Genomic DNA, 26,633 nt, shown 5'->3' with positions numbered 1-26,633 from the left:
CCGTTCATCTAATCATACCACAACTCTCATCATTTGCACATCTGCCTGAGATGGAACCGCATGCCGAGTTTTGCAGCAAAGCGGCAACTCCCTCTAAGGGCTGGATTTTGTCTGACAGAGTATGTACATAAATCTTTCAGTCCAGACGGCCCCACCCACTTTACAAAAAGCCCCACTGTGCCCCAGCAATAAAAGAAAAAAAAACTCCCCCCCTCATCACTTTCCCACAGCCTCCTCCAACCTTTGCCTCTCTCCTTTTCTGGCCAGGATCATGCAGATCGACACAGGCAGCGCTATGCCAAAAAAAAGGTGGCAGAACAGAAAGTGTTCAGTTTCTGGCAGTGCCTTTGATGTAGTCAATTGTATCTGTGTCTTAAAGATACAGATACAATTGATTTAAAAGAATGAGGACCATTGATCCCACCTCTGAATGGGCCCCAGGCTTACTGGGTACTAATGCTGGTCTAGCCTATACACATGTGGGCTTGGCCAAGAAGGCTTCTGTTCAGAATGAAGAGAAGAGAAAATGCTGCTGCCAGAGGAATCCGGCAGCAGCTCAGCCACCCGAGATCGAAAAGATCTGGCAGCTGAAATCATGTTGATGTTGAAATCAGCTGATGTCTGCCTATGGGTAAAGGCCCATTTAGACACAACAATTGTCGCTCAAAATTCGCTCAAAAGCCGTCTTTTGAGCGATGATCGTTGTGTGTAACTGCACTGACATCATGCAGTTTTTGTTATGCCGTCGCTCATCCTTGTCTTTAAGCTGTTGTCTTGCAGAAAACACCTGGATGCAGAAGACAAGTGGGGTCACCCCGCATGTCTTCTGCATCCACCGCTCGGAGCACTCGCCTGTATAAAAGCCGGGTGCTCGGAGCGGGGAACAGCTGGATGCAGAAGACAAGCGAGGACACCCCGCTTGTCTTCTGCATCCTCCGCTGGCAGCGCAAGGTGATCGCTCATCTTGAGCTGTAAATGACACACCGATTATTACTCATAGGTCGCCTGAGTGATAATCGTTGTGTCTAAATGGCCTTAAGAGTTGGAAGGCCCCGCCCAATTCAGTGGGTTCAGCTGATATCCATCTAATTTGCATGGCCATCCTACGTTTATTCTGTAGGTTGATCTTTATGAGTAAAAAAGTAAGAGTATATGCATAAGGGCCCTTTTACACAGGGTGATCTGTTTGGCGTAGATGCCCGATGGGTTGTCCCATTGATGATTGTTCCTGACTCAGTGAATGGAGGCAGAGTGGGTCGGGGGTCATCCGGCTCACCAGCCTCATTTACAGTAAACAGGCAGTTGTTCATAGGTGATACTGCCTGGTTACACGGACCGATCCACCATTCTGCATGCAGAAACTGAACAACGAAAGAGAAGCAAACAAATTCTCGTTCGTCGTTCATGCGTTTACACTGAAGAATTTAACGGCCCGTGTAAAAGGGTCCTAAGTCTCGGCCTCTGTTTACTTGCCCGCTGGTTTTGTATAAACACATTCATAGGTATTTCTTTTGACTTATTACGTAACAAACCTGTTTTTATATTTTCTTTCACTGTTTCCGGGTCCAAGTTATTGGTTGTTTTAATGAGCCCCGTAGATGGAGCTCATAAGATACAATGTAATGAGGTATCATTAGAAGTAATAGCAGCAGCAGCTCTACAGGTACATTGTAAAACATAGTTTTAAGGCTTTTTTAAAATCTCTGCTTGCTGTCAGCTGTGTAAGCGTTCCCGGCTATATTTCCTCTGTAGATTTTTTTGCAAAACATTGTAGTATCGGGATGTTACATAAACGTGAATTAGATTCCATTTCTTATGCTTCGGAGCCATTTGACTGCAGGATCTACAATTCTTCCCTATTGGTTGAGGCGAGGGAGCCAGGGACTTTTTGCCTTAACATTGTTAAGCCTGGTGTCCCTTTTAAATTGATTTTCGGCAGCGCAGTCTGAACTTGGACGAATACAAAAATGAGCTAAAGCAATAATTAAACATTAGGCCACTTGTAATGCAAAGAGTGAAGAAAGAAACTAAATGAAATGAAAAAACCTGAAATTCTAATGATTTCTTATGTATTTTAGGGAAAAGTTGGAGACAAAGGACCGCAGGGATTGCCGGGCCCCGTTGGACCAGAGGTAACAATTGCAGTCATAGATACAACATCCATAACACAAATTGCTATCCCACCTATGAACCCCTTTAACCCCTTAACGTAATCTGTCATTAATTAATGGATTTGCACAGGGTTAGCATGGAACGGTCTTGGGAGATGTCAGATGCAGCATCCAGGATAAGACATACCGCCGATTCTGGCCATTAGTCATTTAATTGCCCTAGTCACCGCTGACCACAGCATTTCAATGGCTTGACACAGGTAGTGGGCTCTCAGTCAGCTAAATGCCACTCCCAGTGATGAGATTGCAGGGTGCCATGGCAGCCTGGGGCTTTGTGAAGACTCCCGGGCCTGCCATGGATTATAAGATATAAAAGGCCCTTTTACACGGAATATTATTGTTCAAAATATTGTTGGATTGTGGAAATTTGACTGAAAATTGTTCAGTGTAAACACGGCCAACGATGAATGAGAATTGCTTGTTTGCCATTTGTTTTATGCAGGCAGAAACATCCTCTTTCGTTCATTTACACATCATTGCGTGTAAACAGTGATAATTTACTCATTCACTGGTACATATGTATAAGATTTATCTGCCTGTAAAAACTGTTCGAATGAGCAAACTCGATCAATTCCTCCATGTAAAAGGAACTAGGCTCTGCTTGTGTCTTAGAGATGCCAGCAAATATCTAATATAATGCAGTACAAATGTACTGCAGTATATTCTAAAAGTAATGAAATGATTGCAAGTTCAAGTCCCCTAATGGGACGATAAAAAGGTAAATTAAGTTTTTAATAAAGTTTTTTTTTTTTAAGTATAAAAAAAAAATTCAAAAAAAGAATTTTTAAAAACTACATAAATGTTATCGCCAGATCCATGAAAGTACAATCTATTAAAATATTGCATTATTTATCCCTAATAGTAAATGTAGTCAGCAGAAAAATTACAAACCTTGTGAGGGTCAGGAGATGGCAACATTACGGCTGAGTGTCCATGGGCGGGACGGAATATCATGAGCGATATTCTCCCACGGGGAAGCACTAATGTCACCCCGATTTTCCGTGATTAACCTATCTTAATGATGGATTCATCGCGGCATGCTGCCATTTTTAGGCACGAGCGGTAAATCGCGAGCGTTGTGGGTTTTTTTCAGCTCGTGTACATTGGGCTGCGCTTTCCATAGTTATCCTATGGAAAGCGTGTCATGCATGCCCCGCATGCAATTTATCGCTGGGGATCCCGCTATGACTAATTGCCCATGGACACTCGGCCTTAAGCAATTACCTTTATAACTTTTAAATTTTTTTTTTTTTTTACTTGTGCAACCTAAAAAAAAATTATGCGTATTTGGTGTTACCGTAATTGTACTGACCCAATTCTCTAGGGCATAAATAATATAATAATGAATTAGCTTAAGATAATATTGTAATACTTCAGTTGTCATTATCCTAAAAGAAGAAAGATAACATGTAGTTTTTCCCGCACCACGAACACCGTAAAAATGAAACCTGGAACTCTCTGCCTGAGGAAGTGGTGATGGCAAAATCAATAGAGGAGTTTAAAAGGGAACTAGATGTCTTTCTAGAGGGGAAGGATATTACAGGATATAAATCTTAGGTTAATTGTTAATCCGGGTATACAGGCAGGTAGGAACTATTAGGGGTTGATCCAGGGAACAGTCTGATTGCCATTAGGGAGTCGGGAAGGAATTTTCCCCCTAATGGGCTAATTGGCTCCTGCCTCTTGGGGTTTTTTGCCTTCCTCTGGATCAACAACACAAGAGGATAAACAGGCTGAACTAGATGGACATTGTCTTCATTCAGCCTTACATAATATGTTACTAGGCTACCTCCCCAAATATAGCATAAATGTATTTTTCCCCTTTCTTCCAACGTCGAAATTCTTAAAGCTTTTCAGTCCATTATATGCTGCATTAACTGATCCCACAAAGCAAGAGCCCTCATATGGCTAAGCTGATGGAAAATTAAAGTTAGGATTTTTGGAAAGCAGAGAGGAAAAAACAAATTTGGAAAAATCTTTTGTCTTGAAAAGATTAAAAGGTCCGTAAACCTGCTCATTTATCGAGTTGTGGGGAGCGGCGCAGCGGCCGCGCTCTGCAATTAATGTAGTGCGGCTACATTTGTACTTTTAGAGCTACTAATATCATAAAGGTTGTACTTGTACAGTATGGATAGTGTAGGGAAGGACAGACTGAAGTACCGCCCTCCCTTCCCCTTTTTCCTTTCTTGTGGTAGTTCCCTGTCGGGGTAAGGATTCTATCAGGTGGGCTCTTAAAATGCTTGTATTCAGTTCTATTACTTTGTCGCTGGCAAATGGTGTCATGGCGGCTGTGTGACAGGTGAGAGGGGTCCTTGGAGTAGGTTGTAAATTCGCAGAAGGAGATTTCATTAGGTAATGGTCCCCTTAGTTAATGGAGCAGTTGTGCTTGGTCTGACTCATCTGGAACTCGCATAGAACCAAATCCTAAATAGTCTGTTTAATTAAGGCAGCCATCTTGGTGGCTAGTGGTAGCCTGAGCCAAGTCAGATTTTGGTTGGGGGTAAATATTGGTTCCTGTTGACCCATTTAGGACCAGGCACAGTAAATATATGGTGCCTGGTCCTGGGCTTTAAGCCCAGCCATATGTAAAATTACCTCAGAGATTAAAGCATCCTGCTTCTGCAATCAATCAGAAGCAGGACTGGTTGTCAGTTGTTAGTAAGAGGAGGAGGCAGGAGGGGTTTTTAACCCTTTCTGCCTTTCCCTTACCCGAGTACACAGCGCTCAATGAGCGCTGTGTACTAAAAAGTGAAAGTGGAAGTATAACTTCCACTACGGGAGCTGGGGCGCATATATCTATATTCCACAACACTTCTGCTCGATTCACAACCTGATTGGTTGTTTGGGTTGGCTGATTAACAGTGATTGGTTGTTTGGGTTGGCTGATTCACAGTAATTGGTTGTTTGGGTTGGCTGATTCACAGTAATTGGTTGTTTGGGTTGAATGGAGCAGAAGTGTTGTGGAATATAAATATATGCAGCCGGGGTGTCACGTGGCTGCCAGGATTCCCTGACCAGCTCTGCCAGTGACTAATGTCACTACACGGGATGTTATCCCCTGTAACTGGGGCTCATATGGCTCTCCCAGCTACAGTGTAAAAATTATAAATTAAGAAAAAAAAAAAAAATCCCCCCCCCCAGAAGTCTTATATGACATCATGGGGAACATAGATAGTAAAAAAACATAATTCCATACACAAGTAAATAAAATCACAGAATACAACAACAATTTATACATAAGAAAGAAAATAACCCAAACCGTCGCCGTATGCGCCCTGTAAACCAAAACCATACATATTATATATCAAAGCGGCCGAAACAAAATGAGGAACCCGTTCCTTTACTTTATATTAGCGTAAATATACAAATTTTTTAAAAAAAACAACTAGAAATGTTAAAAAAAATCATTTTTTTTAGCTTTTCACCCTTAATAAAACTAAAAAAAAAACCCTGAAAAAGTCAGTGAAAAAGATATTTAAAAAATCGCCCTATATGTCACAGAAAAAAAAACGCAGCAAAAATAATTTTGATAACTAAAGGGAAAAAAATAGGGCAGTAAAACCGACACATGGGTAAAATCCCTAAAAAGTGTCTGGTCCTTGAGGTACAAAACTGCCTGGTCCTTAAGGGGTTAAATACATTTTAAACTTGCTATTAGATTTGTTACTTATGGTTATTTTTGAATAAAATTGCTGCTGTTGTCAACTTAATCCAAAACTTGTATTACGTCTTTATTTATTTAGAAAGGGGTTTTGGCAAGGGGGGAGGGATAAATGGGGGGAGGATTAGCCTAGGGGGGGAATCTACAATACCCTCATCAAATGAATTTGGCACACTTTTAGACTGCCTGGTCTAAGTTTATGATGTCTAACTATTAGACAGGATTAGTAAGTCTGTCCCATACCGTAATTCTAAAATGTGGTCAAACACTAATCATATGACGACAGGCTCACACGGAATCTATATGTCTTACATTTGGTCCATTTTCTGTTCAATATTGATACATATAACTCAGAACTACTTCAGTTCATAAGGGAAGTCTCAGAGACCCACCTAATAACTTGGCGGAATTACAGCAATATTGGTTCTTATAGTTCACTTCCTTTGCTTTGATAACATTGATGGATGGGAGGTACAATAATCAGCTGATATTCCCGTGTCTGTCAAACATGTGCACCGCAATATAGTTTATATTACCCAAGATATCACTGATTAGTTTCATTCAGCCAAGTTCTCCTCCAAGGTCATGTTGACCTTCTCATTTTCACACTACAGTCGGTATTGGCATAATGTCCCTGGGCGTAGACCCTGCGTCTGGTTATTTTCCCATGCACGTTTTTTCCCTAAGGTACTAATTTGCTAATTACGATATGTATGTGATGGTGACCTGTAAACGTGTCCAGCAATATTTTAATCAGCTCCTCCAAATGCACTAATGGCTTTGGACAGCTTGTCATAGATTACATGAACTAAACTATTACTATTGAACAAGGGGCCAGAAAATTCTTGCATGCTCTGCACCACATTTATGACCCACTTTTAGGCACTGTTTTTGCTATGTCTGAAAAAGGTACGTCTTCATCAGAAGGGGATGTGACCTTCTATGCCAACAATTTGCACAAAAATTGACATAAAACTAAGCCAATTTATAGGTGGTATAAACATAACCAGTCTAAGAATGTGGCAGATTTTTCATCCAGCAGGACCCACTGTGATAAATTAAGCTCATTTGTACACTATTTAGTCTAGGTTTGTACCATCTAAGTAACAGTACTGCTGTCCCAACAGATAAGGCTGTATATGCGTATATACTTTTGTGTAAAGTGGGGTCACTCACCTGTGGATCGCCAACCTCTCGGTCTGGAAATTAGCAGCACGCGTATAGAAATAGTTCCAGGAGACTTGATTTTCTTTAAAATTGGCGTCGGCTAGCATTCATTTATTGGCACACAGTAACGTATACAATGTACCACAAATGTGCATTATTTGCAGGGTTCACAAACCCACAGGGTACCCGTCACTATCCCCGCTTGGGGCGGAGAGACGGTGTCCTCCTTTTTCAGACTGGCATGACGGTCCCAGAACTGGTACACACTGGACCTCAGCCTCCAAGTCCCTGATGTGGCTCCTTCACCGCCTATCTGGTTAGCAGCCAGCTTTCTATCACCTGAGTGTGACAGGAACTGATCTTTTATCTTCCTTCCTGCCACACCCAGGTATTTTCTCTATTTCTGCAGGTACCAGAACGCTTGCCTAACTCCCTCTGCAAGCTCCTCTGTACACTGCACTTCTAATAATTATATATATATATATATATATATATATATATATATATATATATATATATAAATATAAATATTTTGTGTGTGTATACATACATACATACATATATATATATATATATATATAAATATTTTGTGTGTGTATACATACATACATACATACATACATACATACATACATACATACATACATACATACATACACAGTAGAACCTCAACTAACGTCATTAATCCGTCCGGAAACAAAGGACTTTAGTAGAAATCAATGTTAGTTGAGGACATTATTTCCATAGGAATTAAAGTAAATCCAATAAATTGGTTCTAGACGTTCCAAAAAGCACACCAAACCCCATTTAATAGAGAATAACTCTGGTCTTCAATACCAAAAACAATAACAATAATACTAAATGAATATAAAACACAACTGTAAAGAATAAATTAACATTGCAGGGACATTATTATAGCAGTACGTATTACTGTGTTATCTGTGGTTTGACATAGGACTGCAAGGACATCATTATAGCAGTACATATCACTGTGTTATCAGTGGTTTGAAATAGGACTGCAGGGACATCATTATAGCAGTACGTATCACTGTGTTATCAGTGGTTTGAAATAGGACTGCAGGGACATCATTATAGCAGTACGTATCACTGTGTTATCAGTGGTTTGAAATAGGACTGCAGGGACATCATTATAGCAGTACGTATCACTGTGTTATCAGTGGTTTGACATAGGACTGCAGGGACATCATTATAGCAGTATGTATCACTGTTATCAGTGTTTTGACATAGGACTGCATGGACATCATTAGCAGTATGTATCACTGTGTTATCTGTGCTTTGACATAGGACTGCAGTATTTATTTGCAAACGTTTCTTTACTGTACTCATCTGTACAGTACTTACATTATGCAGTACAGTGGGGATTCAGGAGGCAGGCAGCGTTCAGCCAGCACTTTGGGGATTTAGCTGCTGTACTGTGTCAGGAGGCAGGCAGACACAGCAACGTTCAGCCGGCACTGTGGAGAGGGGAGGGGAAGGAGTAGGCACGCGCTGATGCAGGAGAAGCAGGAAGCGACCGGCATCCGCTGCACGCCGGCTCACTGAGCGGCGCCCGGGATCATGGAGCGGTCGGCGCCCTTATCTGAGAATGCAACTTTATTTGAGGGACTGCCGCTGCCCTGACACATCGACTTAAAGGGGTTGTCCCGCGCCGAAACGGGTTGTTTTTTTTTTCAACCCCCCCCCCCGCCCCCCGTTCGGCGCGAGACAACCCCGATGCAGGGACGTAAAAAAAAAAACGCTCAGCGCTTACCTTAATCCCCGCGCTCCGGTGACTTCTATACTTACCGGCTGAAGATGGCCGCCGGGATCCTCTTCCTCCGTGGACCACAGCTCTTCTGTGCGGTCCATTGCCGATTCCAGCCTCCTGATTGGCTGGAATCGGCACGTGACGGGGCGGAGCTACACGGAGCTACACGGAGCCCCATTGAAGAAAGCAGAAGACCCGGACTGCGCAAGCGCGTCTAATTTGGCCATTCGACCATTTTAGACGGCGAAAATTAGTCGGCTCCATGGAGACGAGGACGCCAGCAGCGGAGCAGGTAAGTGAAAAACTTTTTATAACTTCTGTATGGCTCATAATTAATGCACAATGTACATTACAAAGTGCATTAATATGGCCATACAGAAGTGTATAGACCCACTTGCTGCCGCGGGACAACCCCTTTAAGTTGAAAACAGTGTTACTTAAGAGCAATGCTACTCAAGGGTTTAATGTGTGTGTGTGTATATAATATATATATATATATATATATATATATATATATATATATATATATAATATATAATATCTTGCAAGCAGGGACAGAACCAGTGTTTGTAAACCGCTAGATGAAACATCAATGCTGTCTAATAATAATTTGACGGTCCAAACTTAAAGTCTTAAAATACGCCGCATTTATCACAATGGCTCATTGGATGGGAGAGATCTCTGTATTGTCCCCCTATATAGTTATACATAGTTATTACGTCACCCAGAGTGCTGTTATAATAGTTCAGTACCGTGCTAAAATAATATTGGTCCTCCTGACTGACACAATAAAGCAAACTGCAAGTTCCTGATTGTGCTTCATCGGTCTGGAGGGGGTCTAGACATGTTGGATCCACCCTACCTCCAGAGATTTTCAGCCCTTGAATCCTAATATGTGATGTCACAGCTCACCTCCACTCCCTCCCTGCATAGATCACAGAGTATGCCCACAACACTCTCCCATATAAGTCAATAAGCAAGCTCCTGTCCACTGTTTCTCATGAGGCTGCTGTAAGGCCGCCTGCAGACGAGCGGGTCGGATCCGGCAGCGAGAATTCTCGCCGCGGGACCCAACCCGAGAGCCTGCAGGGACGAGCGCGTAATCACCCGCGCCTGGCGGCCCCGGCTCTTTCATGTGCCGGCTGCCGCGCAGCCGGCGCATGCGCAGACCGGAGACGGCGGCCGGGTGAGTGCGTGCCCCGCACAAAAATAGGACATGCCGTGGTTTGTTTGCCGCGCGAGATTTCGCGCAGCCAAACCGCGGCCGTCTGCATAGGAGTGCGTATTGTAATGCACTCCTATGCAAACTTTCAGTGGCGGAAATCCCGCGGGAAATACCGCCGCGGGATTTCCGCCCATGTGCAGGCGGCCTAAAGTATATCTCTAAATGCTATTAACTATAGTGATGGCAGTGTGGCCACCTTCATAGTCATGTACAGACAATAAAATAAAATGACAATCAGAAAATAAAAATGGATCAGAAGAAAGGAAAAGGTTTCACTAATTTATTTTAATTAGTAAAGAATATGTACAGGATCTACGCGATATATTAGGATCTCCATTGTAGTTGGAGCTTTATTTTTCTGCTCTAAAATGCCAAATAAAGTTGTACGATAAATTCTGGCTGCCTGCAGTCGCCAGCAGGAAATGCCGAAGAGCAACCTGCACATTTTTTAAAAATTGACTTCAGTGCTGCTAGGCTCCCCTATGAGAACCTAAGAGCAGGAGATTTGGAGCTCTACCTCAGTAATTTGCTTACTGCTATGTCGTTGTTGTCGTCGTCAGTTGTTCACGACCCTCAGCGACCCTAAAGGCGAGCTCCCTCCATGTTTTTCGGTTTTGCACGGCTTCTTTCAGTGGTGTGATCTCCATGCCAGTATACGCTCTGACAGTATCAGCCATCGTGTTCTTTGGCTCCGGATCTTCTTTTGTCACTGATCTGTCCAAGCATTCTAGATTTTTCTAGTGACTCTGCTCACATTAAATGGCCAAAATACTTGAGTCTGAGTCCGGTTGTCATGGCCTCCGTGAGTCTGAGTCCGGACATCTTCCCCTACAGTGATATATGGGGTCTTATACAATTCAGCACTTCTCTGTTTGTTCCTCTCCCCATCCAGGGCATACGCAGAAGCATTGACCAGCACCACAGCTCAAACGCATCAATCCTCCTCCTATCAGCTTTTTTTCGCAGTCCAGCTTTCACATCCATACATGGCTCTGGGGACAACAGTGGTTTGCACTATCCTGCGTTTAGTTGTATGCCGATATCCCTATTTTTCCAGATTTTGTCCATGTTTAGCATTGCGCTTCGCCCCATTGCTATCCTACGTTATATCTCTGGCATAGATTCTCCAAACTGGTCAATTTTTGAGCCAAGGAAGATGAAGTCTCGCATTCTATGGCCTCATTGTCGATCTTGTTTTGAATTTGGCCATTTTTTTGCACTTGTCATAATTTTAGTCTTCTTTAAATTCAGGTAGAGACCCATTTTTTCACTTATTAAAGAATTTATTTGGGTAGAATTGCAGGATTTTGGCCCCATTTAGATTACAAGACACAAAATGGTATTCAGGGCGGACAGACATTCACTTTCAGGTAATGTGCTATTTAAAGAGATTGTCTGGAACTTTGGAGATTTTTTTTATATTACTGACACGTTCTCAGGACAGTTCGGCAGAGGTCTGCTGCTCTGGATCTCTGCTGAACAGTTCCTGGCACCGCTGTCACCAAAGACAGTGCAGGAAGCAGATCATGCTGACCATAGCAAAAACCAAGTGGGTTGGTATTGCAGGTGCAACTCCCTTTGAATTTAATGGGCAGGTCATTAATAGAAAAAAAATGTTAAGTCCTGGGCAACCCCTTTAAAATAACCACATTTATTATACAATTCTTCCTTTTTTAACATTTTTGTGCTTTAAATTTTTTTCTACCTAGGGATTTCCAGGAGACATTGGCTCACCAGGATTAAATGGACCTGAAGGACCAAAGGTAAAGAGTATTTGTTTCTTTCAGCTCTGTGTACTATGTGTTTGCACTCTAATTTACACCTACATTCCTGCCAAAATAGGCGTATTTTCCATGGCATTTTTTCAAAGCTGTAATAGAGCACCTGACATTTTCCAACTCTTGAGGACATTGCTTGGTGTAAGCCGAGGATTTTCATAACTTTTGATGTAAAAGCCAGTGGTAATGAGTATTTCTTTCTAGGGTCTTATTGGAGACAGAGGGCCTCCAGGTCCCCTAGGTCCTAAAGGTGTAGACGTAAGTTCACCTGTTTCCCCCCAAAACTTTCATTATAATGTCATTTAATTTTGGTGTAATGTCTTGTGAGGTTTCAAATTTTAATTAACTTCCACAAACTATGATGTTAAAGCAGAAAATGAATTGCTTATGTTATATTACAAGTGTTTTCGACTACGGAGTCTGACTATCATTTAGGTCCCTGCTGGTTGTGGTCATGTAGACCTATGTACTTAGGCACAAATATCAAAATCAGAGGTAGACTGAATGTTTGGACATCTGGGCAGTGATGAAGGGTCCATGGCCAGAGGAGGCCCATGACTTATTGTTACAACCCTCCTTCAAAAGGGGTTGCCCCATTTCTAGCTATTGATGACCTAGCTTTAGGATAAGTCAATCAATAGCAGATCATCAAGAAACCACTGTGCAGGACGCCCGCCGAAAAGTGGTTTCTCCAGGCCAGTGTCTAAGAGCACAGAGTGGGCAGCTCAGTACATTGCTTAGTGACCGGGATTGTCAGCTGAGTCGCTTACACTTCAATGGGACTCGGCCAGTTTTACCAACCCAACTGATACAGTAGGTCTTCAATAGCTAGAAGTGGGGCAACCACTTTAAGTTTAGGTGCAAAGCCTACAAAAAAATGCACGCTTCTCAGTAACAATTCACAGCCTTTATTCAAACCAAGGTTTTCATAGTTGTAGTGGTTGCCAAGGGCCCATGAGCTTTCATGTCGGGGGGGTTCCTGATCACCCATACTCCTCAATCCAAAAAATTTACACTGTTGGTCCCTGGCTACAATCTTTTAGTGTTATACTACTAATATAAACTAGAAACTGAGTTTTGCCTTTATACTTTACAGGGAGAAGAAGGACCTCTAGGACCTCCAGGTGGTCTTGGACCAGTTGTAAGTTTATCGAACCCTTTAATTCCATATTAGGACTATATTTCTACAGAATCTAACAATCAGTTTTTACTAATAATATAAATTTTGTTACAAGAAAATGTAACATCTTTGACAAAAATGGACCAACAATCTCCAGAGAACCTAACTAGGGTCTGCTTACAGATGTTAACATCATGTATATACTCATGGTCTTCAGAGATACCGTTTCCACGTTACATAAGGAAATCTAGAACAGATTGAAGGCTTTCCTAAGATGTTAGCCTTTGGTTACGTAATTATCAGTTATTATTAGTTATTTAGGTTTTTTTTTCATGGTCTTTGCTGCTTTTCATTTTTTAGTTTGAAACTCAAGCTGGATTTCCTAATAGCTTCTCTTTTCATGTATGAGGACCACATGTCCTTCCTGTTAAACTTTTCTTCACCTTCTGGCTATGGAAATTTAGGATGAGCTAAGGTTTAAATATAGATCAAAGCTGTATCACCCATCATAGCAACAGGAATTACCTCCTACTATTTCCGGGACATGTCTAATTTTTTGGCTTTGACTTGTCTCCAGTAATAAAAAAGATCAAACATCAGGAAAAATTTGTAGATATACAGGAGTAGATGTCCCTTCATCATTACAATGATCAAGCATCCCCATCATTTGTCTTTTAAGGCCTCCTCACTTGATTTGCATGTTTCAGTCTATGAGCGAAAACAAGTTGTGTTTCCATCAGTGATTTTTAGCCTCATACTGCTCAATGGTTGTAAATATTGGTCCTCCACTTTGAGCCCAGGTGTTGTCCAATCTGAAACTAAACAAGACCAAGATGGCTCATGAGGTTGCTAAGTGAACCTTTTCAGGACTGGTAACATTTGGCAAGGTCCGATGAGTCATGTTACCAATTGTTTCAGGCTGATGGTAGGGTTCATGTGTGGCGCAGACCCCATGAAGCCATGGACCCCCAGTTGTCAATAAGGCACTGTGCAGGCTGGTGGTGGTTCCATACTGGTATGGGGTGTGTTTTCATAGCACAGGTTGGGTTCACTGGTTTTCCTAAACACGTCATTGACTGATGCTAGCTACGATTCACTGCTTGGTAACCACTTATAGCCCTTCATGGAGCTCATGTACTCCCAGAATGACAGGATAATGCACCAGCAGGATAATGCACCGTGCCAAAGGGCCCAAGTTATCCAGAATTAGTTCAAGGAGAATTCTCGAGAGTTCATATGAATGGTGCGGCCTGCACATTTGCCCAACATGAGCCGAATCAAACTTTTATGGGATGTAGTGGAAAGCTCCATTCACATCTGAGATCCTTCACCTACAAATACCATGAAGCTGTTGGTGGCTGTCCAAGATGGCATGGCTGAATATCCATCCAGACATTTTCTGTCCACTTGTGGAATCAATGCCACGTTGAGTTGCTGCACTTTGCAGGCTAGAGGGGGTCCTACATGATATTAGTTCCTGTCTAGAGATGAGCGAGCGTACTCGGAAAAGCACTACTCGCTCGAGTAATTTGCTTTGTCCGAGTATCGCTGAGCTCGGGTCTGAAGATTCGGGTGCCGGCACGGAGCGGGGAGCTGCAGGGGAGAGCGGGGAGGAATGGAGGTAAGATCTTTCTCTCCCGCCCGCTCTCCCCTGCTCCCCGCTGCGACTCACCTGTCAGCTGCAGCGGCACCCGAATCTTCAGACCCGAGCACAGCGATACTCGGATAAAGCACATTACTCGAGCGAGTAGTGCTTTTCTGAGTATGCTCGCTCATCTCTATTCCTGTCCCATGACTTTTGGCATATCGGTATATATTATACATAGCTATGACATTTTTACATTGTTCATAGATCCACAGTAACCTGTGCCAAGCCACTCATGCTATGGTAATAGTTAGTCTGTTATACTTTGCAGGTGTGACAATAGTGGGGAGTTTTCTTCTTTTATCATTGTCTGTATTATGTTGATGGCCGGCAGTCGTATTCCACAAAAATACATAAGAAAAATTGAAAACTGGAGGAAAATCTGGTCTTTAACTGATTTGAAAGACTGAAAATGCCCAACTTGTCTACTAAAATCTAGATACAAGATGGCTCCTTACAAGCCTTAGGAACTAAATGCAGTATCTAGGATACACAAAGGCAATTCTGGATAGTTTATTGAAATGCAATTTACTGCTCTCCGACAGTCACAAAATGTCATTGTCAGGGAGATCCCAATATAAATTCCATGCTCTTAGCTGAAGATTGAAGGATATCATTGGATCTCGTGAGGGTCATGTAATTGGCGCACATTCAACCATAGGCCAGTGTCTTCAGCCAGGACCTGTACTATATTGTCTTTAGACTGATGGCACTTGAAAATTAAGTGGTCCACAGAAGACAATAGACCTCCTGTAACAAAACACCCACAATAAATCCTTGTGCAGAGTAATTAAAACTTACCTTTTAATAGTTTTAATTAAAAATCTAAAAATCAACCTCATATAACCTTATTATATACACTACTATTTGGAGCGCCCGTCCTGATAGGGACGACCCTGTTTGCTAGCCTGGAAATGCAACCAGTAAAAATGCTGGCATATACTGTACTAATCAAATGTGCATTTGTTGCTGAAATCAGAGCTCTATATAGGAACAATATCTCCCAAATTAAGTGTGTGTAGGTGGGAGTGTTTTTTGGGAAGACCCCTTTGCATGGCATAATTTCTCCAGGGATTTGGGTGCAGATTCTACGCCCAAATCTGTTGTGAAATTTGCACCATTTTGGCATACTATTGAATACTATGGCAATCTGTACTGTAGGTAATAAGGGTTTCCACATGCAGAAATTGAACCCCACGTTGCGGTAAAAAAGCTTCCCCATATCAATGCCTAGCACCAAAACTGCATCGGGCGGCGGCCCATAAATATACCCCATTGACTGGGGCTACATGGGCTGCATGAAAGTCCACAGTGGAACTCTGAGGCTCCGCCAGAGCTTGCCGTGGATTCAAGTTTCAGATCCACGTTGGAAAAATTTGACATGCATCTAAGAGCTCTAAGGCCGTGTGAACAAGGCCAGACTTGCTACACAAATATTGTTCTTGGACTCAATAGTATGGAAACCCCCTGGCTACATCACAATTTCAAAATGTGATTAAGCACTTGACCACAGAGTATGTACACTGCTATCAGTTAGATCCATGATAGTGGTGTAAACAATTCTCTAATTACCCAATATTCATTGGCCAGCTGCTTCTGTGTGATTCATAAGACTTCATTCCAAGCACATTATTAGCTATTATGAAATAAATGTGTATCGTAATGTGAACTCATATTAAAGGGATTGTCTGCATTGGGCAGGGCCATTGGGTTTTTTTTGGAAAAGTTTAATGTCCAGCTGTTGGGACTCCAAGCAATCAGCTGTAATCTGTCATTGAACTATGCAGCAAGTATTCTATTTCCCTGCAGCGCCACCACAGGAAAAATAAGGCAATACATTTTGATAAGTGAAATCTATGAGCTGTTTGTGTAATGCCTAGACATGCTGAGTCTTCCAGAAAGAGAGATGTTTTGTAGCCGGTCTCTGCTACGGCTTTTAGATGGCAGTCCTAAATGAGGGACGCCACTATTAGAGAGCTTGACGTGGGAGACTAAACACATACTCAGACCCGCTCTGTCGATGCTTCCAGCTTTCACTTCGTTCGAACACTGGGTTTTATGGTATCTATCCTCTCTCTGTAGCTCTCAGATCATGTTAATAACTAAGCCAGCCCCCTTCTGTGTTACAGCCAATGAGAAGAGAACAGGGCTGGTATAGTCATTAAAATGAGTCATACAGCCAGCCTCCATTAGGATGTGATGGACAAAGAGACAGGTTGTACCACATGGCCCCATGTTGGAACAGGCCAGAGTGGAGGTTCCGACACATCAAGTCCGTGTAAGGACTTGGCCTCCCTGGACAACCCCCTTTAACTCAAATGGCCTATCAGATTATTTTGAGAAGGTTTATTCAAGATGAACCAACAGGTATAATTGTGCCAATGAAATAACCACCACATCCGTTACCTGGAAAACAGACTGTTGCATACGTGAATGGGCTCACAGAGGGAAAAAATAAATAAATATATATATATATATATATATGAGTTTAAAGTTGAGAACTGTCACTCATTACAACTCCCTGCAACACTAACTCCTAAGAAACAAGGGAGTCAGGTGGGTGAGGCCTGCATCTACTCAACCGCTGATTGATCGTTTGACTGGGGGGTATTAGGCAAGTTTAATTGAATTTTGTATTTCCGCTTTCATAAGTCATATGTATCTAATTAAAGGCACATCATGTGTGCAATGCATAAAACACAAGTTGCACTTACCAATAAAATCTTTTTTTCCCCTTCAATCTGTTGTCAGGGAAGACCAGGCCGTAAAGGATACGTTGGAGAACCGGGTCTCGAAGGCTTAAAGGTGATTTATTTATGTGTTACCAAGAAAGTGCTGCTGTTTCTTTTAAGAATTCCTAGTAAATCTGACATGACGGAGTCAGGATGAGATCACCATCCGAGACATGAAATAGCTTCCTCTTCAGCGTGTTTTGGTTGTTATATCTATAGAGGTCCATGGCTGCCCAAGGCTTCAGAGAAATTACCGTATTTTGACTTTAATCGTGAACCGTTGCGCATGGATCTCGAATAGTAAAGTCCAGTATACTAAAAAAGCTGCTGCTGTAGAATTTGAGAATTGATTGCTGCTTTTATATTTAGTTATTAAAGGGATTGTCCAAGGCTTGTTATATTTTTTTATATTGATGATCGGCGGAGGTCTGCCACTCGGGATTCCCGATACCGCTTTCACTAAGGACACTGCAGGAAGCGGACAGCTCTGTTCATAGTGCAGCAGCCTGGGTTGCTACTGCAGGCATAGCTCCTATTGAAGCCAATGCAATACTAACCCAGGCCACTGCACTATGGTCAGCGTGATCCGTTTTGCCTGTGCATTTCAAAGTGACAGCGGCACTGGGGATCCCAAGCGGCAGACCCCTGACGATTATCATAGAATGAAACCTTTTGTATTTTTAGACAACTTATTTAGGCTATCTTCAGAGTTGCGAGAAAATCACATGTTTTTTGAGCGATGCGAGCGTGAGTTAAAACACAGAATTATGAAACCAATAATTTTTAATGGTTTCTTTCCCATTTGCAATGTTTTCACTCATGTGATGTGGAGTGAAAAAAAAATCGCAGCCTGTCCTATCTTTCTGCATTCTGCTTTTTTTTTTATCTCCCATGTTTCCCTATGAAGCCTCCTTTTTATTGCATCGGAAACCACAGACTTGCGAATTTTTCGTGCGATGCGTTTTTACATTAGAAACTCCTATTGTTTTCCTTGCCAGAAAATTGCGGCAAAATCGCTTGAAAAAAACACGAAAAAATCGCATGTGGCAGCGATGTTTTTGTGGGAAAAAGCAGCGCTGACGCTCAAACAGCGCGTGAAAAAGTCACTATTTTGCTGCAATTTTCTTGCAGCATTATTATGATCGCCAGTGTGAAGGAGCCCTTAAAGGGATTTTTCTAGATCATACAAAGTTGGGTCAAAGGCGAAGGATGGAGTAGAATAACGAAATAAGCATCACTAGTTGAATCCATAACCGCTCCAGCATCACCTTTCCCTGTTACCCATCAGTCTTTGCAGAGCTGCAGTGGTAGCATCAAGTGGACAACACTGCAACTAATCACTGTTGTTTTTTATCCCCATTTCCCAATTTTGTGTCTGTCTGTCTATAGTACAGACTCAAAAGAATGTTGACAGGACATGAATTAGTGTGAGAATAAACCAAAGTATCCAGAGGCTGCCCATGCAAACAACAAGATAACTTGCAAAACCGCCATTCCAATGTTACCCTCGGTCAGAGCAAAGTCCATAAGCACTGAGCCCTTGTAAAGGCATACTGTAGCGCTAAATGATACAGATTGGGCTGCCTTCAACTACCAGTAGGGGAAGCTCAGTGCATCCTTTTTCCACATTGAACTGCATAATAACACAGTTTACAAGAAGCTCCCCCTAGTGGTGACTGCAGCAGACAGAATTTTGTCATTTAACTCTGTCTATACAGTGGATTTGGCATTTACATCAAGCTTTCCATATAACATCTGTGTATTTTTATTCTTCATCAGGGTGAAGTTGGAGATATAGGAAACATCGGAAAGGCTGGCGAGGCAGTAAGTTTTGCCATTAGAATTAGTGATTATAACAGTAACAATTATGATCATTTCATACTTAACTTTCATAATAGAAAATTGTATATGCAAAGAATATCAGGTCACCTTTACACAAAATGTTATTCCCTCCTCAGCTGATGCAAGTGATCACCCGCGTTACAATGGCCTAAGGTTACAACATTTCCATCTTGTAATGGTCTTTTCTGAGCCATTCCAACTCGAAACGGGATTTAACATACCATATCATATACAGCCTGGATCTGTGGCTGTAAGGTCCAGCCAATCAGTATGGACATGTCACTAGTAAATCCCCTGTATTCCTGCAGTGCTTGCGCTGATTGACAGCCTAGTGCACCTCTCTACGGTACTGTGGGGTTCTACATGTTCTGTACTACCCAGAGGCGTAACTTGAAGCTGCTGGGCTCTGGTGCAGAATCTGGAACTGAGCCTCCAACAATAAAGCTTCATAGATAGTATTGGTTTGCACTATGGGGAAGAGAGACGTTATGGGCTCCGGGGCCCGGGTGTGACCGCACCTTCTGCACCCCCTATACTTACGCCTCTTGTACTACCTTTACCTGTATCAGGGTGAACGGCTCCATGTTATGTTTTTGGTGCCCAGTAAGTTCTCTCCCTACTACTAAGCGCTGCGGAATATGTTGGCGCTATACAAATAAAGTTTATTATTATTATATTACTCTGAAGAAGCTGCTGTTCTCACCATGAAAAGTGATTTACAGGGTCCAACAGTTTGTTCTGACTTTTTATGCCTTATGTGTATTGGTTATCTTCTAATCTTTCTTTAGTCTTCATTTATTCCTATTTTGAGGGGACATTTTACTCTGGTGACAAATTCACATGATCGTCCCTAAAGGAATTAATATTGTAACTTGAGGGATCACTGTAAGGGCTAAAATACTGATTACAGCTACAAACGTATAGCATTTCAACTGCCCCAGATCCTTGAGCAGCTGATACTTCTGAGTGAACTTGAGATGGCTAGGTATGCAATAAGCTGTGGATCTGAGCCAAAATGCACAACGAAATTTTATAAAAATTTGGGATAACCTCTTTTAAGGTCCCACTATGGCAGCCTGTAAGGGTAGATGGAAAGGTCCCGCTTTTGGAGGGACAATATTTTTGACCCAAGTCCCTCTGTCCCTCTTTGGCCCTTAAAAATTCACCTTTTTGACCTTGGAAATAGATTAACATTAATAAACTTACCTGGATGGAAAAATGGATTCGTCACACACTGAACCATAAGTGTCTCTTTGACCATTCAAAAAGTTGAGAGGTAGGTCATTGGTGACCTTTTTAGTGGGCTATACCCCTATATAAAAAGTGAGGGGTGAGTCTTGGCACCAGTTTCAGTGAAGTATGCCCTACCTGCACTCCTCTTCTTCTGGCTTGGTTACCCCTAGTACTGCGGCATTTTCCTGGACATCGTCCCAATAGATATCTATATTTGTTAGCCATCACAATTGTACAACTTGGCTGCAAATACTGAAAGATGTAACTGTGTGTAATATGGCGAATTCCTGCTTTCAGCTTGGACAGTAGTGATGAGTGGATTACCTCTTTTGTTGTATGAGAAGCATCTGTTAAAGACAGGCAATGGGGTCTACGAGCCATGCAGTTCTCTACACTCCTCTCCTAATGGGAACAACAGGCCTAAAATGTTCTTAAACAAATGTGTTTCTCTTAACTTTCTTCACATGGAAATACTTCGGCTAGTTGATTTATTCTCCAGATACCAAAACAGTAACTGAAGGAAGAAGCATGTCTGTGTGTCTGGTAAATCCATAGTTGTGGTACGTCGACGATTTCCTTTCAGTTTCATCTTTGAAGATGTTTTTGTTTTGTCTGACTGTATATTTTTTAGGACTATTGATATGTTTTGATGGTCCAGAACATCAGAGAATCCCCTAGATCATGCACAACCTCCACAGGCACTCTACTAGACCTACTAAGATATATTTAAAAAGTGGTTGCATAAGTAAGCATAGCATTTAAGTACTAACTTCAAGTTCTACGTAAGGCAACTGGGTTGTCTTCAACGACAAATCCTGTTTTAGTTTAGGCACTTATGACGGCCATGTTTATGTCTAGAGACCGCGGGGTGAGCGCCTCAATCCTGCCTTTTCTGTGGAACGGCACACAGCCCCCTGCTGGTGTGATGGTCTGGGGGGTCTATCGCATACGACAGTCACCCACCCCTGGTACGACGGACAATGACAGCTCAGCGATGTGTTCAGGACATCCTGCAGCCACGCGGGGCTTCCAAGGGGCATTTTTCAGTAGAATAATGCCCGGCCACTTACAGTAAGGGTGTCACAGGAATGCCTCTTCAACATTCGAACATTTCCATGGCCTACCTGGTCACCAGATTTATCGTCACTAGAACATACATTGGACCATCCGTGGTGCAAGCTTTGAGAGCCTACAAGTTTTCATGATCTGAAGGCTCAGTTACAGCAAATGTCAAGCGATATGCTGCAGGATACCATACGGAACCTCTATGCCTCTATGCCCACCAGTATCACATCTTGTATCCAAGCTAGAGGCTCCATGCCCTCCCATATCACACCTTCCATCCGAGCTAGAGGCAGCCCAACATGGTACCAGAACCTCCCTTTAAGTGTTCAGCTTTCTGCAATAAATTATCCTTTTACTCTGATATTGTAATCCCATACTTATATGAACAAGAACCCAGCCTCATGGTTGTGTTATCTACTAAACACAGCATTTTAACAAAGCTATGTGCCAGTCCCAAGCCTGGAAAAATGGAGAGGGGTGGAGAAAGACTGTGTGATCTACTCCACTATATATCATCAAAATACTTCATGGATTCACTCAAAAACATGTATGAAGATATGGTGCTGGAAGATTGCTATCCCTGGGCTAGAAAGCATATACAATGTTACCGGGAAGAACAGCAGCATGTTTCAAGTAACTCAGCGAGTTGTGACGGGGACAGCTGAAGCCCACTTGGGTGCCAGCCTGCTGATGTTACCTGCGGTGAAAGATCACCAGCACTTCACTAAAATGTATAAAATTGGAATTTGGAATATAGGTAGAATGAGCTTCGGCAAATTAAACATTATAAAGAATGAAATGCAGCGATTAAAAATCGACCTCCTAGAGGTCAGTGAGCTGCATTGGACAGAAAATGAATACAAGTGGCAATTTCACAGTTTACTACTCCGGAAATGAAAACATCCGAAAGAATGCTGCCGCCTTCACCACAAAAAGATTAGTAAAGCTGTCCATGGTTTCCGTGCCACAAGTGATAGAATCATGACTCTCTGCATCAACTGAAGACCTTGCAGCATATCCATAATACAAACTTATGCCCCTACCACTAACACAAGAGGTGAAAAATGTATGGTGTTGTGGGAATGTAACAGGATATGAAAAGTTTTATGCAGCAAATCTCCAAAAACCGACATCATTTACATCATCGGTGATTAACATCCAAATTGGCACAGAAGAGCGAATGTCAATAGCAGGAAAATTGTGCTTAAGAGAACAAAATGATGTCGGTGACCAACTTTTTACCAATTTTGTGGAAGAACAACAGTTATAAAAAATTGTTCGTGCAACCAAAACATTGCTTCTACAGATGGACGTTTCCTAATGGAGTCCTCCACAATTAAACCAGATGTCCCTCTAAAAGTGGAAAGTTCAATTCTAGCAAAATAAACTGGCTATGAGCAGACACCATCCGAATTGCTGACATACGACGAGATTCAAAAGCTACTAGAGACGGGGACGATTTCCAGTGGCTAAATGCCCAGGTTCAGAGCGAAGCGAGGAAAGATGAGGAACGCTTTTGGAATGCACACTGCATGGAATTGGAAGAAACAAACAAAAAAGGAAACACCAGAGAACTCTTCACTCCTGTTAAAAAGGCTCATGCTGCTTTTGCATCGCGCAATGCAACCTCAATTTTTCATCAGAATGGCAAAGAATTACACGATCCAAAACAAATTGCGCATAGATGGCAGAAATATACAAAAGAACTGTCCGCAAATGATTGTGGAAACCATCAACCGCAAACAGAAGAACTAACCGAATTAAAACCTGATATCCTGGAGGATGAAGTTCAGTGGGCACTGAATCAGCTACCCAATCAGCCCTTGGATTCGATTGCATACCTGCTCAAGCCGCTTCCATTTCAGATGCTAACAGCACTCTGTCGCAAGATATGGAAAACCAAATCGTGGTCAAAAGATTGGCGAAGGTTGGCTTTCATGCCACTTCCCAAAATAGGCGAACTGAGAGAATGCTTAAACTACTGCATGATAGCCCTAATATTGTATGCAAGTAAAATCCTACTGAAGATTGTACAAAAACATGACTGTGATAGTGGAAGTCGGTTTTCACAAAGGAAGAGGAACAATAGACCAAATTTGCAAATTTCTGATGGATCATGTAAAAGGCCCAGGAATACCAGAAGGAGGTGTACATATGCTTTATCGATTACAGCAAATCCTTTGATTGCATTGAACAGGACAAGCTGTGGCCATGCCTAAGACAATTGGGGGTCCTGGGACATCTGGGCAAATTTGTTACATGTGAATCAAAAGAGTATGCTCAGGGCCTCCAATGGTAACACGGAATGGTTCAGAATCGGGAAAGGCGTATGAGAAAGGCTGCATCTTATCTGCTGCATTGTTCAACCTTTACGCAGAGGCGATCTTGGAACAATGCAATTTAGACAAATCCAACATCTGAGTCCAGATCAGTGAAAGAAACCTTAACAATCTCAGATATGCAGATGATTCCACCTTGTTGCAGAGAGTCAGGAAGATCTTGAACAACTGATACTAAAAGTTAAAGGGGTTGTCCCGCGCCGAAACGGGTTTTTTTTTTTTTTCAACCCCCCCCCCCCCGTTCGGCGCGAGACAACCCCGATGCAGGGACGTACAGACAGCTTACCGGAGCGCTTACCTTGATCCCCGCGCTCCGGTGACTTCTATACTTACCTGTGAAGATGGCCGCCGGGAACCTCTTGCTTCGTGGACCGCAGCTCTTCTGTGCGGTCCACTGCCGATTCCAGCCTCCTGATTGGCTGGAATCGGCACGTGACGGGGCGGAGCTACACGGAGCCGCTCTCTGGCACGAGCGGCTCCATAGAAGACTACAGAAGACCCGGACTGCGCAAGCGCGGCTAATTTGGCCATCGGAGGGCGAAAATTAGTCGGGCTCCATGGGAACGAGGACGCTAACAACGGAGCAGGTAAGTAAAAAACTTTTTATAACTTCTGTATGGCTCATAATTAATGCACAATGTATATTACAAAGTGCATTATTATGGCCATACAGAAGTGTATAGACCCACTTGCTGCCTCGGGACAACCCCTTTAAAGAAGAAGACCTATACTTGAATATTAAGAAAACTCATGACAACAGCCGATAACTGTCCAGGAAAAATCAAAATCAGCAATGAAGAAGTCAATGTAGTTCAAAACTTCATCTTCCTTGGATTGAAAGTCAACCACAATGGAAAATCTGAAATAAAATGAATTTCTCTAGCTCACAGCGCAATGTTAAGTGTGGATGAGATCTCAAAACGTGAAGACCTAAGCATTGCAACGACATACTGGATCTTCCCAATCACAACTTACGACTGTGAAAGTTGAACACCAAAGAAAACAGACCAGAAGAAGACTGATCCCTTCAACTTTGGTACTGGAAGAAACTTCTACGAATTTCTTGGACCATCAAGATCACAAACAAAACTGTCTTGGACCTCTTCAAATCAAAGTTTTCATTGGAGGGCAAAATTGCAAAACAGACTCTCGTATTTCAGCCAGGAGACTAACTATGAAGCATGCAGAAGTTGCAATCACACTGAGGCCCTGAAGCCGACAGCTGATAATTAGAGGCCCTCTTCCAAATTTTACGTTGGATCCCAGAAGCTTCAAGTTACGTCTCTGACCTAAACCCTGCTGCTTGTGAGCCCAGAAGCCCACGTGCCACCTAACAACAATACCGTCAATGGGGGAGTGGAGTGGAGGGGGGTACTGACACAGATTTTGCATTGGGTCCCAAAAACTACAAGCCACCCCTCCGCTTTTGTGTTGCAATCTTTTAACTAAAATACAATACTAATAGGATTCATTACATTTGCAAAACCTTCCTATATAATGTTAGTTTTATGAAGCAGCAGAAATATGTAAGATGTGGGTGAAAACATCTTTTTGTAGCTGAAAATCTGGAACTTCAGTTATTTGAAGACATTTTGTGAATGAAAACAGATGACGGAAGCTGGGATGAATTATAGGAGCTCTGACTCATGTACCATGCCGGATTCTTATATTACTAGAGGACACAGAAGCTGCTGCCGTTGAGTTACATGTTGGAAACAGAGCTAACCGGTTCTACAGGGAGAAAGGTGCCGTCAATAATCACTTCTATCGCTAGTTACTAAAGAGAGAGTGTGGCACTAAATGCTGCTGCAACAGTAGTGCATCAATCACTGCTGCAGTCTCCTCAGTCAGAGCTGCAACGCATCATGTAGAGTAGGGATTGTAGAAGGCTAATTGAGGACTTATAGAGGATTTACCTTTTGGACGCGGTTTAGATAGAAGAAATCTGGTTTAGTTTTTTTTGCTTTTGCTCACATTAAGTATTGTTCTTAGTTGTGATGGAAAATGTAGTTTTGTCTGGTGCATTTCCTGTGCAGTGTGTTGGCCTCTGTTGGGGTCTATTCTCACTTTAGTTTTTTTTTTTTTTTTACTCTTTTGTAGGGACCAGAGGGTTTGCCGGGAGAACCTGGGCCATCTGGAGATCCTGGAGAAAAGGTACATTGGCAACAAGCAAAATCTATGGTCTAAGGGTCCTTTAAAAATGTTTAAGCATCCAACAGTTGTCCTAGTTATATCACTCCTGTGCTTTCATGCAGTAAATGGCTGCGGAGCGGGCCGGGGAGCTCCTCTGGCTGCCCACCTCAACTCACGGTAAACGGCAGTATTTCATAGATGAACGACTGCCTGTTTACACGGACCGACAGTCATTCATGTTTTTAGCTGAGCTGAAAATTCAGCAACTCCACTTACCCTGTTGGGTCCCATGTTTACAAGGGATGGCGGTCATTTTTAAAGGGAACTTGTCACGTCCCCACACCATCAGAAACTAAGCTATGATGCCACTGGGAGATGTGACAGGGAGCCAGGTGAGGTATTTTTTATCCTCACCCGCTCCCTCGATCCAGCTCTATCACTCGGTGAAGTCGGCACATGGCACAAAAATCTTGACTCTTCTAGGGTCCTGTGCATGTGCTCTTCTATACAAGTTTATGGTGTAAACAGGCAGTCGTTCATCTATGAATGACTGCCTGTTCACTGTGAATGGAGGTGCGTGGCCGGTGCAATCTCTGGCCCACTCCATCTTCATTCACTGAGTGGTCTTTGCTTCTATGTGAAAGCACAGGAGTGGTATTTGAACCACTAAGCACCTGACAATCGTCCTGTATAAAAGGACCCTCAAGTCAAGTCATTCACAGTTGAAGGGTCGCCAGACGAGACCTAAAATTAA

The 26,633-nt window shown here is 42.5% G+C and overlaps 1 protein-coding gene across 1 annotated transcript in view; it reads left to right on the top strand.

Annotated features, from left to right (window-relative positions):
- COL24A1 (collagen type XXIV alpha 1 chain) overlaps nt 1-26,633 on the top strand; it is a 276,971-nt gene that overhangs the window by 155,230 nt on the left and 95,108 nt on the right. The window contains exons 19-25 of the mRNA XM_066597768.1: nt 2,079-2,132; nt 11,702-11,755; nt 11,975-12,028; nt 12,867-12,911; nt 17,287-17,340; nt 19,047-19,091; nt 25,847-25,900. Of these exons, the coding sequence (XP_066453865.1) occupies nt 2,079-2,132; nt 11,702-11,755; nt 11,975-12,028; nt 12,867-12,911; nt 17,287-17,340; nt 19,047-19,091; nt 25,847-25,900 (360 nt within the window). The remainder of the gene's footprint in view (nt 1-2,078; nt 2,133-11,701; nt 11,756-11,974; nt 12,029-12,866; nt 12,912-17,286; nt 17,341-19,046; nt 19,092-25,846; nt 25,901-26,633) is intronic.

The sequence above is a fragment of the Eleutherodactylus coqui genome, chromosome 3 (genome assembly GCF_035609145.1).
Source record: "Eleutherodactylus coqui strain aEleCoq1 chromosome 3, aEleCoq1.hap1, whole genome shotgun sequence".
In the NCBI taxonomy this organism is placed as follows: domain Eukaryota; kingdom Metazoa; phylum Chordata; class Amphibia; order Anura; family Eleutherodactylidae; genus Eleutherodactylus; species Eleutherodactylus coqui.
The sequence above is the reverse complement of the archived record's forward strand: the minus strand, read 5'-3'. Positions and strand labels throughout refer to the sequence as shown.